At 51.2% G+C, this 18,399-nt stretch overlaps 1 protein-coding gene across 1 annotated transcript in view; it reads left to right on the top strand.

Moving 5' to 3' along the window:
- GALNT17 (polypeptide N-acetylgalactosaminyltransferase 17) overlaps positions 1-18,399 on the top strand; it is a 207,028-nt gene that overhangs the window by 62,266 nt on the left and 126,363 nt on the right. Inside the window, exon 3 of the mRNA XM_039732914.1 lies at positions 13,534-13,700. Within this exon, the coding sequence (XP_039588848.1) occupies positions 13,534-13,700 (167 nt within the window). The remainder of the gene's footprint in view (positions 1-13,533; positions 13,701-18,399) is intronic.

Raw genomic sequence — 18,399 nt, 5'->3', positions numbered from 1 at the left:
AAATTTTCTGGGAGAGCAAGTAGAGAAATCAAGCAGTGAGTATCAGTGTCACAGCTCTGGCATGCAGGAGCTGTGCCTCAAAACAGGGCTCACCAAAGCCAGAGCAGATTTGCAGCTCGGGATGGATTGTTGGATATTTTCTGTCCATGTGTTGTTCTGTCCTGCCCAATCTGTCCCATCTCTGTGTGGCTCCAGGCAGTTTTAACCTGCCAGGCTGCAAAAAATCATGGAAACCTCCTGAGCTGGAAGGGACCCAGCTCAGGAGAATGAGAATCACTGAGGTTGGAAAATCCCCCCAAGGCCATTCAGTCCAAGCTGGGCCCCAGCCCCACCTTGTCCCCAGAGCTCTGAGTGCCACATCCAGCCCTTCCTTGGGCACCTCTGGGGATGGGGACTCCAAACCTCTCTGGACAGCCCCTTCCAGTGCTGACCCAGCCTGACCCTGCCCTGGCCCAGCTCCAGCTGTTCCCTGGGCCCTGTCCCTGTCCCACAGAGCAGAGATCAGTGTCTGCCCCTCAGGAGGAGCTGCAGCCCAGCGAGGTCCTGCTGGTGTCACTCAAGGCTGTGCCCCTGCTGTCCCCTCCCTGCTCTGAACCAAACCCAGCTCCATACAAAGTCAGGTTTTTATTTCTCCTGCATCCTCAGGGCCCTGGGCTTGGAGGAGCTGCTGCTGCTCTGTGTGTGCAGGGGCTGCTGGTGCCCTGTGCCCCTCCTGCCCTCCAGGGCTGGGGCTGCAACTTCTGCTGCCTTTGGGATGATTTGCAGAGAGGAAAAAGCCTCTTTGCTGCTCCATTGCTTTCCCAGCACTAATACAAACCAGCAGGCTGTTGAATAAATACCAGTATTGATCTTTATTCCTCAGTGTGTTTGGACATGCTGCTGCTGACTTCCAGAAATGCTTTTTCTTGAAAACTGGGCAAGTAAAGGCTCTAAAAGCAGGCTTTTCCAGCTGTGCTTTCCATTTGTTGGTTATTATTTAAGCCCATTCCTGTGACCCTGGTTCCTTGGACACACAGGCAGCTGGGGCTGGCTTCCCCCAGAACTGGAGCTGTCAGACTCCCTGTGGAAAAGGTTAGGGATTTGTGCTTCATGGATTTAGATGGGGGCACAGGACAACTTTTTCTTTCTTTTCCCTTTGAAGCAGAGGTCACTGGAGCACACTTTGGTAGCTTATGTGGGGTCAGGACTGTGTCAGAAGCCTTTGGTTCTTAAGTCCCAATATCTTCTTTAAACCCAGCTGGGTAGAAAGTGCTTTGGGGAAAGCAGCTGGAGTTGTTGAGTGTCTGTTAGAGAGTCTCTTATGTCCATTGTGCTGCTCAGTGTCACCTGCAAACACTGTGACCATGGATTTATAGCACAGGACCTTGGGGTTCTTTATGCCATACATTCCACTAATTGTCAATTTTCCCTTCCTGACTGCAAAGTTATTACCTGTTGTTGTAAGTTGGGAACATGGGGCTTCAGGGAAGACTTCTGTGGCAGGAGTGTGCTATAAAACAGTTCCTAATGTAAACAGAAGTATTAAATGATCACTTTGGCAGAGAATGGGATTAGTGTAATTTAACAACTTGCTTTTGTGCTCCTCGTAACTCCTCTGCTGAAAAATACCTGTGTTATCATAAATACTTCTGCCTAAACTGTGCTTATGAGAATAAATGAAGCAATTTAAGCTTTGGATACACTTCTCTCCAGTTGGCTTCCAAGGAAATCAGGCCTTGTGTGTTTGTTTGTGCCACCAGCCTGCTCCCCTGGACTGCCCAGAGCTTTTCTGTTCCAAACCAGCACATGCCCAGCCAGATCAGGCAGAGGGGCAGTCAAGCTCTGCTGCTTTGACAGCCTTGGTCTTGCAGCCATTTGTGCAGTTTTCCAGCAGGAAAATCCAAGAGCAAGGAGGTCTCAATGACTTATTGTGTGTGTGTGTGTGTGAAAGAGCTGGCCATGGGCAGAGCTGGGTAAGTGGATGTGACACTCAGAATTGCTCTGGCTTTTATCTCCCTTAGATCTGTCTGAGCCTAATAACTTTATTACAAGAGCCTCTCGCCAGAGTAAATCCCATTCTCTACATTCTGTTTTTATAACTTTGCAGATGATTTCTTCTTAGGACTTGCCAAGTAATGTGCCTTTAGAAATGTCTGTATGTCCCTAAATTGTAATGCCTATTTTTGAGACCCTAATTCTAAAATAGAGCTGAACATTTCTGAAGAAGAATTACTGGGAATAAAGTAGGTGATTTAAAATAGAGTTTCCTAGGGAAATGTGAGGAAGTTTCAGGGCTTTGTGGTCAGAAATAGTTTGAGAACCTGGATCAGTAAACAGTGAACTGTACCAGACAGCATTAGGTGTATTAAGATGCTTGGGTCACAAAAAATGTACATCATAGGATAGACACAATAGATTTAATGTTGACAGTCCCTTTTGCAAGCAGACATGTGCACTGAATCAGCAAAATCCAAAGTAGAATAAGCAATTAATGAATGGAGCATGATGAGGAAGTGGCAGGATGAATAGCAGGCTGAGCATTTGCTTTCTTTAAAGCCTGCTCATAGTCTTTACAAAGGACAAATGGAGATCAATTCATTTCCTGGTGAAGCTTTATTTTAGAGGACAGCACAAATGAAGCTTGTTTGGTACCAGTGGGCTTCATTTGTGGAGCTGTTTGTCACCAGAAGGACAAACCCAGCAGGTTTTTCCTCTGCCATTGAGGTTTTCAGGCAGGAAGCAGCAGAGATGTGTAGGGAAGAGCTGGGGAGCAGTGCCCATGGATTAAGGCATCCAGGGAGCTTGAACCTGTCTGTGCTGGCACAGCAGAACCTTGCAGTGGGATTTACAACATTCTGTCCTTCAGCCACGGTGCTTTGCAGCCCAGGCATGGGGAAATCATTCAGTCCCTTCAGGGCCCCATGGATGCATCAGGATTTACCTCCCAGGCCTTCAGCTGCTGAGTTCTGGAGGTTTTCTGTGGGCCAGAGGGAACCTGAGAAGCTGCAGGCAGCAAAGCCAAGCCTTGGGTGTGTCTGGATGTGTTTGGCTGTGCACGTGGGGGGAGTTTTGCTGGTGAAAAGCAGGTGAAAGTCCAATGGCCTTGGTAAGGTGAGGATGAGAGAGAAGAAGAGTCCAGAATTCCCCACTTTTCAGGTGTGCATGCAAACCTCTGGTGTGTGTAGGTGACAAGGATGTCTTGGGAAGGTGTGGAGTTCAGCTCATCTAAAACCACGTTTAAGCTTTTAAAGTTCATTATGTATCTCTGTACACATTTTGATACGAGTTTGCTGTGTTTTGTCAAATGTGTTATGGAATTATTTAGGTTGGAGAAGCTGTCCAGGACCATCGAGCCCAGGCCAGCATGCCAAGGCCACCAGCATGTCCCCAGGTGCCACATCCATGGCCAGTGCTCCTCCAGACACACCCAGGCAGGCAGGGTGCACTCCTGCCACACCTGGATCCTTTGGGGGCTGGGCTGCTGGCAGGGTGACAGAGGAGCTGTGTCACTGGGTCAGGCTTTAGATGCTCCTGTCAGCATCTCTGGGGTGGCAGCAAACAAATCTCCAGCCCCAAATCCTGGTCTCTGGGCTGGAGTAGCACTGGAAGGTTCCTGAAGTGTCTGTGGCTGCTGTCCTTTGGATCTCTGCAGAAGAAGGCAGGCACAATAAAAAGCATGTGAAACCCCATTTGAGGGGCATCTCCAGCCTGTCTCTAAAAACTGATTGTGTTTTCTTTTGGGGTTTTATGAGGGGACAGGAAAAGGTGGAATATTTTTATTTGTGGTGGGTTTTTTTAACCTTGTGTTAATTCAGCTTTTGTTTGACTGGCTGTGTTGGGTTGGATCCCTCCCTGCCTGCTGCGAGGTATTTCATGATGTTGCAGTTTTGCACTGGGTTAAACTGGGTGCCTTTGTGTGCTGGGGCTCTGAGCTAGTCACCTTTGTCCCCCAGTTCTGTCTGTTGGGTATTTTCTTTGGCAGAGGTGGATGATGTCACCTGTGACAGCAGAAAAGCCACACAGGAGCAAATCTCTCCACAGAATAGCAGGGCTGCTGTGGAGCTTCCTGTGTGGAATAATGGGAAACTTGTGGCACTTTGGAATGAAGGCGCGTGTGTGGTCTTTGGTTTCTTAATTCTCCATCCTCAATGTTCCCTACATGAAGGGGCACCAGTATTTATGGGCAGTTCATTGCATTCATTAACTGGTACTTGACACTGGAATCTGAGGAGAAAAGCAGATCTAAATCAGCCCCATCTGCTGGTTTTGATCCTTTTGATAGTGCTTGGGACTCATTTTTATTCTGTTCCACCCACAGCAGTACAAGTGTCTCACCAGTGTGTCAGTGTGCCCTGGTGAGCAGCCTGGGCTGGGCTGGATGGTGCAAGCTCTGGGATTTTGGGAAGGCAGAGCTCTCCCTAGTGCCAGCTCTGGGATTTTGGGATGGCAGAGCTCTCCCTGGAGCCAGCTCCGGGATGTTGGGATGGCAGAGCTCTCCCTGGAGCCAGCTCCAGGATGTTGGGATGGCAGAGCTCTCCCTGGTGCCAGCTCTGGGATTTTGGGATGGCAGAGCTCTCCCTGGAGCCAGCTCCAGGATGTTGGGATGGCAGAGCTCTCCCTGTGTGACATTCCCCATGCAGGAATTTGGCAGACAGGGCTCAGTGACACCCCTCTGCTGAGGCTGATCCAATTCTGGCAGAGGTTAAACAAACTTATCCAGTGATGTCTGTATGTAATGGGAAAGGTTTAAAAACCTCTTCATCTTCCAGTTCATAAAGCCGTCAGCAGTGTGGCTCTGTGATCACAAAGAAGAGGAGTTGTCTCTAAAAGTCCATTGTGCCTTTTAAGTTCATCATTTTTATGCCAGCTCTTCCAGCAGTGGCATCATTCCACCTTGTTCCAGGCAGCACAAGTGGTGCCCACTTTTCTTCTTCATTGCCCCAGGTCTGTCCTGGGGATGTCAAACTCCTGGGTTCCCATGAGATCTATTCAAGTAAAACACTCCTACCTCAGGCTCTGCACCAAGGATTTCATTTTCAGTTTGAGAGGGAAGGTTTCCAGCAGTGCCAGTTTCATCCCAACCTGCCTGAGCAGAGCTGGGACATTTGCTGGTGGCACTGTCACCCTGGTGTCCCTGGCTGGGACATGAGGGGCTCCCTTCCCCCTTCCTGATCTTTGTCTGAACCTTCAGCCTGGGGCTGCCTCTGATCAGGAGAGGAAGAAGGTATTTTCACCTTCCCAAAAAACAGCTTCAGTGTGCTTTACCTGACAGAAATATACCAGGGATGGAGGGCTGGAATGAACTGTCCTTTGGCAGTGGCAGTGTCACTTCATTGACCTCGAAGGGAGCTCTGGCTTCTGCCTCAGATGAGATGTCTGTGAGTTACCTTGTCCAGGCCTGTGCCTACATGAGCAGCTGCAGGGCAGCAGCTGCCTCCAACAGAGGCTCTCAGAACAGGCACTGTTAATTTACAGCTTACTGTTAATTTACACTTCCCTGTCAATGCACAGTGTGACATGACTGCCTTTCATCTGTGAGCACCCAGCCCTTGCCAGTGGCCAGGACCTGGTGCTGTCCCTGTGGAGCAGGGTCAGGTTCCTGCCCTGCCTGCTGGTGATGGGCTCTGAGCTGGCCTTGTGTCACAGCGTGGGCTCCTCCTGGCAGGGGAGCTCAGGGTGCTGCTGCCTCTGCTGTGATCATGTCCAGTGCTGCAGAGAGCCTTTTCAAAGCCTGCTCCTTCACTCCATGCCTGTTTGGACATCATTCAGAGTTCAGCTCTGTTTGCAGGGCACTGTTTTTAAACAAACAGAGAAAAAAAATGCTCATCATTTTCCTGCCTGCCCAATCTAGCTTGCCTGAGAAGGGATAAAGGCCACCAGCCAGGCAGCAGGACCTGCAGCCTTCACTCCTGAGCCCTGGTGACCCCCTGTCCCCTTGGGCTGACCCCTTCATCCCTGAGCATCATAACCTCGACATCCTGTGTTTAAATCCCTCCTGCCTTGGCTAAGGGGGCAGCAGCCTCCTTCTCCTGAGTACCTGTCAAATGGGGGCCCCCAGCTTGTGGATGGCCAGATGTGGCCAGATGTGGCCATGAGGAGACCCTGGAGCTTGGTCATGCAGGACAGAGGCTGTGGCCAGCCCTGCCTTGTCCTTCTGGGACTGATGAGGAGCCAGGGGCTCTGTGCAAGAACTGGGCACAGTGGATGTCATTCCTTGTGCTGTCCTGAAAAGTGCCAGGTGACAGGGACACACTGAGGGCTCCTGTACCACACACAGGAGGAGTCCTGACCTCTGTCTCTGTAATGGGGTAAGATTGCTGGTACTTCCCATCTGAGGAGTGCTCTCAGTTTTGGGAACCTCAGCACTGAGAGATGCAGTGGTGACTCTTTCAGTTGCAAGTTGATGTTTTCCTGAAGCAGCAATCTCTGGAATTGCTGCTCTGGAATAGCAGTCTCTGGAATCTGGGGAGAATTTCACTTCTTGTGCACTAATTCTGACCGAGCTGTGTCTCACACATCCTTGGCTCTAACGTGGCTGTTCCATAGCTCATTGTAGAAAAGGTATTTAAATATGTGTGAGTGGAACTCTCTGCTCCTGGGCCATGTTTTATAGGAACAGCTCCACAGCCCTGTGGAAGATGTGCCAACATAGCTGAGCACTTCTATAATGTTCACAATGTTTTTAAGGACAGGAAGTAACAATTCATTTATTCTGCTGATCAAAAGAATATTTGCCTGTTTAAATATTCACACCCTTAAGCCTGCTACAAGACTGAAATGTCAGGAGGGGATAAGCTCCTGATAAGCACGTTAGCTGGATTTATTTAGTGTGATGGCCAAAAGAGAAATCGTTAATAAGTCAGGATCCAGACTGGGGAGCTCCTGGCTGCTCAGAATTAGAAATAAAGGTGGGGGGGCAGGAGGGAGGGAGATGTGGCACTCTGATATAGAGGACGAAATCTTGGAGAACCCGTCAACAGGATCTGCTTTATAAAGAGGGGATCTGCTTTATAAAGAGGTGTGCTGTCCATTATGAGATCCACCACATTCTTTGCCCTATATTCTCCCACAGGCACACAGGGTCTGCATGAGTTGAGATGACCTTTAAGGTCCCTTCCAACCAAACCCCACTCAGTGATTCTGTGATGTGGGTCCATTTTGTGCCAGCTGGCACAGACTGCTGTGTCTGACTCTCCCTGTGTGCTGCCTGTGATGGCTGATCCCACAGAGCTGGAGAGGGGTGCAGTAGGACCCCATGAGGAGCTGCAGGAATAACTCCAGAGGGTGAGGGAGCAGCACAGAGCCCTAAAGCCACAGCTGTTCTACAGACCCAGGGTGTGCAGCCCTCTCCATGGTGGTTGCTGCTGGTGGCATTTCAGAAGGACAAGTAGAGATGTCCCCTTCGTGCTCTGGGGGATATTTGTGTCCTGAACAGCCCTGGGGGACATCCCTGGGAAGATGAGGGGACAATGCAGCATCAGAGCTGATGGTGCTGTAGTTATGAAATAGAACTCAGGTCATCAGCCAGTCTGACACAGACTCTGCTCCTCAGAGCCTCCCTGGGCAGCCCAGAGCAGGTCCCACTCCTGCCCCAGCCATGAGTGTGCTCCCAGGAGCACAGCACAGCCCCGTGTGCTCCAGAGTGATCCCCCAGGGTGCTGCCATCCCCACCTGTGCCAGGCACCAGGCAGGCCAAGGGGTGTGTGTTCCAGGGGCTGCACAGAGCAGGCTGCTGTTTTCCTGCTCTTATTTTGTTGACCTTTTCTTCTGGGTGTATTTTCAGACCTGACATCCATCCAAAGCAGAGCAGGGCCTGCCCATCCTCAGTGGCTCCTGTTCCAGCCTGTGTGGAATGTGGGCACTGCACAGGGTGTCCTTGTGTCCTGGGTTTGAGGGATGGACAGTTGTTGTGGCTCTGCTCCCAGGGAACAGGGCCAGGAGGAGAGGGAAGGGCCTCAGGCTGGGCCAGGGCAGGTTTAGATTGGATATGGGAGGAAATTTCTCACTGCAAGGGGTGTCAGGCATTGGAAGTGACTGCCCAGGGCAGTGGGGAGTCCCCATCCCTGCGTGGGGACTGATCTGGAGGCCAGGGAGTGAAGAGTCCTTGAAGCCAAGCAGTGCCTCTGTTGTCTTGGATCAGTCCACACTCCAGGCTGCCCATGATCTGCATTTACTGGTGTTGATCAATGGGTTATATTGGGAAGGGAAGGCGTAGAAACCATTGGGGTTTACTGATGCCAGACAGGGCAGTTCCAGGTGGTTGATGGAAATAGCTTTGTGCCCCAGGTGAGAGGTGTTAATTGAGTGATAGAGTGGATCTTGTTAAATCACTGGGCAGCAAGATGAGGTTTGTAAATGTTAGCTGCCACTTTGTGGCCTCTCTGTGCTCCAGGAGCGTTTGTTGTGATTCCAGGTGATTTTTCTGCTGAGGGATCATGAGGCAGTAAATGCTGGGATATCCCTTTTTTCTGTTACTGAGACAGACAATAAACATCCTAATCTCACTGGCTGCTCTGAAGAGTGGATTTACAGCTGTGTGCTGAGCAGAAAACAAACGATCAGAGGACTCAAAGCAGGCTCTGCAGCAGGCAAACACGCGTTGGAGCAGAGCTGGGGTTTATGCTTTTTGTCTTTTGAATTTGGCCGACTTGATTAATCCAGCCTGACGTGTGCCAAGCTGTTCAGCAGAAACTCAGCCCTGCTTCCTCTTTCCCCAGCTCACCTTCTCAGCCTTCCTTTGTTTTGGGATGGTTTCTTACATAAACCAGGTGAAAAGATGTTCTCTGTAAATACATTTGTTTTGTGGGTTTCCTTGCAGGTTCTCATGTTTGCAGACTTCAGCTTTATGTAGAATAAAGCTCTGGGAGCCAGTAAAGGCAGTGGTGGTCACAGTGCAGGAGCTGTGTCACTCTGCCCTCATCCAGATCCTGTGTCCCTGCAGGAGGGGCTGGGGAGGATGTTGGGAGTTGTTTTATGCAGGGACTGCTGTCAGTCATCAGCTCTCAGTCTGTTCTGAAGTGAGAAGAGATGTCCTGGAATGTCCTGAGCTGGAAGGGACCCCCAGGGACCATCCAGTCCAGCCCCTGACCCTGCACAGACACCCCAACAATCCCAGCCTGGCCATCCCTGGAGCTCTGGCAGCCTCGGGGCCGTGCCCATTCCCTGGGCAGCCTGGGCAGTGCCAGCACCCTCTGGGGGAAGAACCTTTCCCTGATCTCCACCTACACCTCTCCCTTCATGCCTGAGCCGTGGACCAACACAGAGCAAACCCCTTTTTTCCCCCCTGTTGGAGGCCAAGAACATTTCTCAATGAGATCTCAGCAAGGTCCTTAAATTAAACCCAGTGCTGAACATGGGGAGTTTTTCCCCAGCCTCCTCAGACTTGGAGAGTTTTGTGAGCATGATTTAATGAAACATATTCAAGCATGATTTAATGGGACATAAAATGCCTTTTTGATACCTCATTGATCTAAAGGAGAGACAGAACTGTGAGGTGGCTTTCTTTCCACTACATTTTGATATAAATCCTACAAGCAGGTGCCAGCCTAGGTTTAATTGGAGAGAGCAGGATTTAGTGAGACAAAACGTAATTGTGTAACCTGCACTGATTCATTTGCAGATGTTGGCAGTGCTCTGTGCTGCAGGGGGGTTTTTCTCACCTAGCAAAGCAGGGATGGGGAGGGATCACCTGCAGCCTCCCCCAGTTTTCCCCTGTCAGGATTCATTGCAAGCTGGCCCAGTGCCTCTGTGTCCTGGTGGGTGTTGTTCAGGCTGCTGTGACCTTCCTGAAGAAGCACTGTGAAGAAGCCACTTCAGGGGCACAGGTCTGGGCTCACCCCAGGTGATTTCAGCTCCTCTGGGATGTGGGTGATGCAGGAGGAGAGATGGGGTCTGCGTGGGGTTCCAAGGACAGCTTTATTCTACTTCTTCTACAAAAGAGCTCAGCAACAAAGACCCACTCAGTGCTGAAAGCAGAGATTATATGGGGGTCTTGAGGGGTGGGACAGAGCACCAGGGCCAATGGGATGAGGGCACAGGGGTGGAGCCAGGGAGAAGGGCCAATAGGGTACAGGGAATCTGCATGTCACAGCAAGGCATGCTGGGAGAGGCCTTTTTCCTCACCCTAACAGTGCGATTATCCCTTGAGGGGTTTTGGCTGGACTTGGGGCTTGGACTTTCTTTATTGGCCCACCATCTTTGCCATCCTGCAGATGTGGCAGGACCTCTGCCCTGGGGCCACCTGCACTTGTGCACGTGGCTGGGGAGCACCTGCTCCAGGGGCAGGGAGAACTTTCTGAGACAGCCTTTGGGAGTGATGGAATGAAGAATGAGGCCTAAATTCCACATCAAATGATGGGCTGGGCTTTGGCTGGGTAGCTAATCACTGACACTGGAATGTGTTGTGGTGGTCTGACCCTTGCATTTAATTTAAATGTAGAGGTTTTCAAGTGTAGGGAGTGTTCCCCTGAACATTCAGCTTCCTGGAGCAAGACTTGCTTTGGGCTTGCCAGATACAGCGTGAGCTGGGTGTTAGAAATAAAACTTGAGATTCATAGAATCCCAAGTGCTTTGGGTTGTAGGGACCTTAAGCCCATCTTGTCCCAGGCTGCTCCAAGCCCTGTCCAGCCTGGCCTTGGGCACTGCCAGGGATCCAGGGGCAGCCACAGCTGCTCTGGGCACCCCAAGCCAGGGCCTCACCAACCTCACAGGGAAGGATTCCTTCCCAATATGACTCTCTTTTAAGTTAAAAGAAATTAATTAATCTTAATTCCCCCTTATCCTATCACTGCTTGTCCTTGCAAAAATTCCCTCTCCAGCCTTCCTGTAGGCCCCCTATAGACACTGGAAGGGGCTCTAAGGTCTCGCTGAATTTTGAAGTATTTTGGCCTGGGATGTGAATTCCAAAGGCCTTGGCTGGCACACAGCCAAGGGCTGAGGGGGTAACTGTGGGCAGAGGGTGCCAGGAGTCTCAGTTGAGGTTTGGTGCATTGCTTGGGACTTTGCCTGAGCCCCTGGTGCTCCTGCTGAGACCTGGGGTCAATGCTGGATTCTCTGTGCTCCTCCTCAGGGTTGTCATTGAAATTCTGAAGGCAGCAGGGATTTCCCACCTTGTGCCTCCCCACCCCTGCAGAGAAGGCAGCCTCTCAGGTGGGCAGGGGGCTGTTCCTGGGGCTGCAGAGAGTGCAGGTGAGGAGGGAGGTGTGTGGGCACCCTCAGCTGTCCCAGGACTGCTGACCCACAGTGAGTCCTCCCTGCAGGGTCTGAGTGTTCCCCAGTGAAGCAGTCACACCTGAGCCTCTGCCTGCACATGGGCTGAAGGACAAAGCATCCCGATCAGGCCTTTTCCTGTGAAAAAACCCAAACCACCCAGCAACCCAAAGCCCAGCACTTCCCACCCTGTGCCCTCACCATTCCTGCTGTTCCCTGCAGCTTCTCCCTGGCCTTTCCAGTGATGTCTGAGCTCAAGTGTTGCTCTGCCCTTTTCCCCTCCCTTCCCAGGACAGCTCCAGTGTTTCCCTGCACACTTGCAGGGATATTTGCTGGTTTGTGCACTGGAAGAAGCCTCGTGGAGCTGCAGGCTGTGGCAGAGCATCACTCACCCCACAGCTTTTGGCACTAGCACTGAAGGGACCTCGTGGGAGGAACACAACAAACTTGATGTTAATTTGGTTTAAAATTGCTGCCTTCCCAGCTCTGTGGTGGGAGCCAAAGCCACCAGAGCAGGGTGTTGGTGCAAAGCCTCTCCTGCCTCTGGAGAACTGGAGCTCTGTGCCCAGCAGTGTGGGCTGGCCTTTCCCACTCCTCCCGCCCAGGCTCATCTCCTCTCCCTGGATCTTTGCCCGCCTGTCCTGGCATTGGGAAGGGAGAACCCTGGAAGGAGTGGTGCAGGGAGAATGCCAATGAGCAGGAGATGAGCCTCAAAGAGCTGGGTTTGGATTTGCCTCCAGAGCTCTTTGATCACAGGCTGAGCTCTTTATCCCCTGCAGCATTCCTTGGGGGAAGGCTGCCCAGAGGTGAGCAATGATTAAAAGGAAACGCTCCTGCTCCTGTGACAGCCTTGACTTCACCAGAGCAGGTATCAACATCAACCAAAAGCTGTTTTTAATGTCTGAGTCAGTGTAGTTTGACTTTCCTGGCAGGATTTTAGGGTCACTTGTCACTTTGCCCCATTATGACCGTTCTTTCATTCATTTTAAAGAAAGATTTTCCCTTTGGAATATCCTTTTCAGTGTTTGGTTCCCTTCTGTTGAGCTCTTGGCTTGCTGTAGGGTAGGCAATAATTAAATCAAGGAACACAACCGTGTCGTCACCCAGCAAACTTGTTTAACTAAAGAAGATTCATAAAGAAAACTGTGTTTCTGTGGAAATCTTTGACTCCTAAGTCTCATTCTGGAGTCTAAAGAACTCCTGCTGTTGCCTAAGAAACACCCAGGACAATTAAATGCAGAGGCATTGCTGGGGAATTGAGGAGCTGCTGGGATGTCACTCTGCCTTTGGTCTTCCTCTTGTTATCTGGGCAGGGGTTGCTCCGTGCACACTCATTGTGATGCTGGGAATTCTGCTCGTGTTCTGTGTCTAATCTGTGAGGGATGTGGGCAGGGGCAGGGAGCCTCCTTCTGTCCTTGACCCACCTGGATTTATTGTAGGGGCAGCTGGAGAGTTGAATTAAATTGTTGGAAGTGGTTTAAGATCTCCTGGTTGCTTTCCACAGTTGCTCTGTTAAGAGGAGGTGTCTAGTTGACATGAAACAACGGGCAAACAACATCTGTGTCCCTGTGCTCCCTGGAGAGCTGGGGGTCACCTGGAACACCCCTTCCCTCAGAGCTGCCCCAGCCCTGCTCCGTGGATGTCCCTCTCTCCAGCTCTGGTGTGTCCATGGAACGTGGACCTGCTGCTTGCTAGGGTTGGTGCTGGTGGAAACTTGGGAGCTCCTGCTTTTGTCCTGCTTTGAAGTCTGTGTGAGCAGAGGCCCTGCCCCAAACCCTGCCCGAGTTAAGGAATGATTCCTGAAACAAGGGAGGTGATCACAAGGGTTTGGGTTTGACCATCCTGGCTGTGGAGTGCAGTGACACTAGCACAACACTGCTTCAGAGACAGGAGTGTGCTCAGGAGTATCTGCTGAGAGAGCAAAAACATTTATTGAGACAATTTAACCAAGGCTCATTTTTTGTTCATTTCTTTCCAAAGCAAAGGGGAAGAAAATTCCCAAGTGCTGTTGAAGAACAAGGCTCATTTCTGAGCACCTGTAAATCTTGGGGCAGAGTGGGATTGGGAGTTTCCCTTGAACTGCTGGAGGCATTTGCTGTGTTCTGGAGGCCACTCTTGCTTATCTGCACACACACAGGTGGGGTGAGCTCTGGATGTGCTCTCTGAGCCCGGGGATGCTCTGCTGTGCTGTGTTCTCTCCCCAGCAGCAGTGATTCGAGGCTGGATTTGCAGGCAGAGGGGTTCCCTGGCTGTGCACAGCTGGGAGGTGACAGCCTGGGATTTTCCATGAGCCTGGCTGGAAGTGCTGCCCCGTGAGCTCTGCTGACTCTGCCCTTCATCTTGCAGGTGCAAAGAGCTGAAATACGGGAAGGACCTGCCCCAGATCTCCATCATCTTCATCTTTGTGAACGAGGCGCTGTCGGTGATCCTGCGCTCGGTGCACAGTGCTGTCAACCACACGCCTGCCCCCCTGCTCAAGGAGATCATCCTCGTGGACGACAACAGCGACGAGGGTGAGCAGCACTGGCAGCTCCAGCTCCACCAGGAGGGGCTGGCCTTAATCTGGAATCTCCTGGAGAGTTCCTGGGGCAAGGGCATGTGGGATAAGGGGGTGGGTGTGCTGCTGGCACAAAGTTCTCTGCAGCTTGTCTGGTGAGGAACAGGATCTAACCACAGTTAAATCTGAGAGAGCTGTTGTTTGAAAATGTAGCTGAGAGCTGGAAGGTGAAGGAGACCAGAGAGCCATCTGACCTTTCCCTTCAGTAGCATCCAGGAGCTCTGGTTTCAGGGTATCCTTGTTTCTGATAATAACTTCAGTCAGGACAAGAGCTTGGAGCCCAGAGGGATTTCTGCTCTGGCACCTCCCAGGAGTGTCAACTGAGATGTTTCCTCTGCATGTGCCTCGGTTTCCTTACTGTAAAATACCATCCCAGGCTTTATAGATGGCTGGTGCTCTGCAGAGACCCTTGTTCCCTGAGTTCTGGTTTTGGAACACGAAAGAGGAAGAGGAGGAAATAATCCCAGCCCAGCTGTCCAGGTCAGGCCCTGCCACAGCCTGGAAGCGATGTTTGGTTTCCCACATTACACACGAGTGTCCTTTGGTTCAACCTGCTCTCAGACACTGTTGTTGTTCCTTTCCTTCTGGCTTTTGATAACACAGAACTGCAGGAAGCATTTTCAGACTCAAATTCTTCCAAGAATCTTCTTTTTTTTCTCCCACTATCCACTCAGACAATGTAATCAGGGCAGTACAGGAAGCATTTTCAGACTCAAATTCTTCCAAGAATCTTCTTTTTTTTTCTCCCAGTATCCACTCAGACAACGTAATCAGGGCAGTTAAAATCCTTGTGAAGGACATCAAATAGTTAAGTGACTTTGTTTACTGCCTTCTTCAGTTGTGCTGTGTCTTCATCCTTTTAATGTTATTAAAAAAAATTAATCAAGGAGTGCCCTGGATGCTGTGATTGGAGGGAAGAGCAGGGCAGGGTGCAGGGTGTGGAGAGCTCATTTCCAGAGGGAGCTGAGGGGTTGTCTCTGTCTGTGAGGGGAGGAGCTGGTGCACAGTGAGCTGTTCAGGCTGGAAACACCGACACTCAAACACCACACGAGCACCACAGAAAGCTGATGAGTTCTAATTACCAGTAAAAGAATCAGGAGGGCAGCTCCTCAGCTGGTGGGAGTCACAGCAGCTCCAGGGCAGGAGCTTGGATGATGCTACGGTGAAGCTGTGGAATTTCAGAGCTGGTGAAGGGGAAGTGCAGGTGAGGTGCTGCTGGGGTATCCCACAGTGCCCAGCACTTCAAATACCAGAATGAGAGGCTCCTTCTCCCGATTTTGTCCTATTAATGGGGCAAAGAGAAGAACTCTTTCAAAGAGAAGCCATTGGTGATAATCACTGAGCTCCTCCCCTCGTTGCTGTGCACAAAGGATGTGTTTCTGAGCAGCCTCTTCCTCATCCACTGTGAGGCTGATGGTGAACCAGGTGCTCTGGAAACACTGGAAAGGCACAGGACAGCAAAACAAAAACCAAATCCTTCCTAAAGTGTCTGCAAGGCCAGGGCTGCAGCTGCAGTGAGGATCAGGGTGGGATCCCTGTACCCACTGTGGGATCTCAGGACACCACTGGGGTTTGGCAGGGCTGGGGCGGGGGATGGCAGGGCAGGCAGAGGGGTGCCCAAAGCCTGGACTGTGTTCAAGCACCTCCAGCTATGGGGTTTCACAGAATCCCAGAAAGTTTGGGTTGAAGGGACCTTAAAGTCCACCCAGTGCCACCCCTGCCATGGCAGGGACACCTTCCACTGTCCCAGGCTGCTCCAAGCCCCATCCAGCCTGGCCAGGGTTGTGTTGGATTGTTGTACAGCACCATGGAGGGAGAGGCAGGGAGATGACCCCAACTGATGGACAAGTTCAAACATCCTGGGCACAAGGTGGGAAAATCCCAGTCTCCTGGCACAGCTGGGCTGCATCTCACCCTGAGGGTGCTTTGGTTGGAATCAGGAGTGTCCAGGGTCCCTCATGGTGGCCCAGGGCAGTGCTGAGGGTTGGACATCCCTGAGGAGTTCTGTCCTCAGAAACACTGGGTGCACCAGGAAAGTAGGGGCAGGGGGATGACTGAGGTGGTGCCATCAGCTGGGAGGGTGAGTTAATAATGCCAGTGTTTGCTGCTGAGGCTTTGCAGGCCTCATGACAAATGAGATTTTAAAGAAGGGATTTGAAGGAAGATAATGAGGTAACTTGGCAGATGTTTATGAAGAGCTCCTCCCAAGCGTGTAATAATCTACTTTTCTCATGTAAAAGAAATGATACAAACCAGAACGTATCTCTGGGACCATGTGCTCCCTCTCAGCATCCTGGAGGAGCTGCAGTGACAGCCAGGAATTATTAATGGCAATAACATTGTCACAGAGTTCCCACTAATGGTCGGCAATCATTCTGAGCAGCAACAGCAGCATCGCAGACTTGATGCTTTGGATATTAGAAACAAAGTCATCATAATAAATAGATTTGGCTTCTACAGGAAAATAATTACAGGAAAATAGTTCCTCATGAGCTCTCAGATTTAGAGATGAATCCTGGAGGATCAAGCAGAGGATGGGGCTGTGTGGGTGTGACTTTGGAGGCTGTGATTGAACAAGAAGGAATTTCTTCAGCCTCTGTGGGAGCAGCTGTGTGGGAGTGAGGGACCATTTCCGTGGCTGTAGCCCAGAAAAAGCCTTTGGAGCTCAGCTGTGTAACCTGAGAGAAGGTTTTCTCCAGGGAGCAGTGCCCAGCCCAGAGCTGCGCTGTCCCTGGGTCGCCAGAAGCAGCTTTGGGGAAGTTGCTGAAGGCTCAGGACAGTCCCTGGCTGGGGTTTGTGTGGGTTTGCCAGGGGGGAAGAGGAACCACAGCAAATCTGGGTAACTGAAGAACAAAGCACCAAATATTAACAGAGATTTCCAAATCAAGTTTTAAGATTAGCCCCAGGGGTAGAGGCAAGAGCTACCTGCCCTGCCCACCTGGCTCTGTGCCCTCCAGGTAGAGCTGTGGCAGCCAGGAGCAAAGCCTGGTGCTGGTGTGAGGTTTTCAGGCTGGAACAAAGAGCTTCTGAAGCCTCATTAGACACTCCCTGCTCTCAGCTTTGTTGTACAACAGCACGGCACAACACAAAAGTGTGCAGTGGGAGATTAAAGTTAATGAACACCGGCATTCTGATGCTTTATGTCTGAGCTGTAAATAGATAAAAGATGCCAATGTATTGTAACGGGGAAAAAAAAATCCCTCCTTGAAGGAGCAAGCTTGGGGAGTTGTAGTTTGAACCCCCTTCTCCCTTGAGCTGCACATTACACTCCATAAGGACTCTTTTGGAGGCTGCTTTTGTTTGTGCTTGTTGCAGGGCTGTAATTCCAAAGGCAGTGTGCAGGTTGTGTTTGGGAGTGATAACGAGGTTCCCTGGCTGGGGGAGGATGCAGCCACGTGCCCCTGAGATGCTGTGTTATCTCACAGCTGCACACTTTGTCTGACTCTGTTGCTTAATCATTTTTTTTTTTTTTTTTTGTTGTTGTTGTGTCTTTTAGCGTTTTTAATCTGGGATAACATCTCTTTGAAAAGCAAGCGTCTCGGAATACAGGAAGCCCTCTGGATAAAAGGCTGCTTAAAGGAGCTGGCTACACCGGGGGAGACACGCTCAGGGTTGTAATTTGCCTGGGTCTGGGACTCGAGGGATCCCCTCCTCGTTCTGCTCACTCCAGCAGCAGCAACAGCGCCCGTGCCTCGATCTCCCGGGAGCTGTCTGGGTGTTTGTGCTCCGAGGGGAGCTGCAGGGAGCTGAGTCACATCCCAGCCTTTCCCAGGGCTGAATAGTGCAGCCTGAGGATGGGGTGTTCTTTAACTGGAGCTGAGAGAAGGAGCTGATGCAGCCTGAGCATGGGGTGTTCTTTAACTGGAGCTGAGAGAAGGAGCTGATGCAGCCTGAGCATGGGGTGTTTAACTGGAGCTGACCTGGGCTGTCCCACTGGTGCTCAGCCCCAAGGCTCTGGGAGAAGAGCAGCAGAGCAGCACAGGGTGGTTTGCTGGGTGTCTGTGCAGGACAGGAGCTGGGATCCATGGTCCTTGTGGGTCCCTTCCAGCTCAGGGTGTTCTTGATTCTCTTTGGGTTTTGCTGAACCAAGTGAGCGGAGGCTTGAGCTGCATGCCCTGACTGGGACCAGCTTTCCCTGTGAGAACTGCTTCATCCCCCTGCTCCCTGTCACAGTTCCCTCTTGTCCAGCTGCAGGTAAAAAGCTTCAGAGACTCCCCTGTCTCTGAGTCTCCCTGAAAAGTGTTCACATTTATTTATTGGCTGTTGAAGGAGCTGCTTTAATGATTTCTTGCAGAAATCCCAGCCCTGATGGCACTGGAGTTCCAGGCAGGTGACAATGTGGGACAGGGGTGGCTGGGGTCCCCCATGGCACTGGAGCACTCCCAGCCCTGACCCCTCCAGTGTTTCTGATAACACCCTGGCCTCTGTAGGTTTTTCCCACCCAGCTGAGCCTGGCAAACACAAGGATGTTTTCCTTAGGGGTGTGGAGGTGTGGTTCTCTCCCAAGGACACCTGGCCAGGGCTGCACAAGGAACTCCCTGCTCTTGGTAATTCCTTGAGCTTCTCTGGTGCTGCTAGGCTTTGCTCCTTTCTCTGTGTGGCTACAGGCAGTTCTCACCTTTAGTTCTGGGGGCTAGCACAGCATGTGGAGAGGT

This window comes from Passer montanus, unplaced genomic scaffold (genome assembly GCF_014805655.1).
Source record: "Passer montanus isolate IOZ18808 unplaced genomic scaffold, ASM1480565v1 scaffold81, whole genome shotgun sequence".
NCBI classification, from domain to species: Eukaryota; Metazoa; Chordata; class Aves; order Passeriformes; family Passeridae; genus Passer; species Passer montanus.
This window is presented reverse-complemented; position numbering and strand designations above follow the sequence as displayed.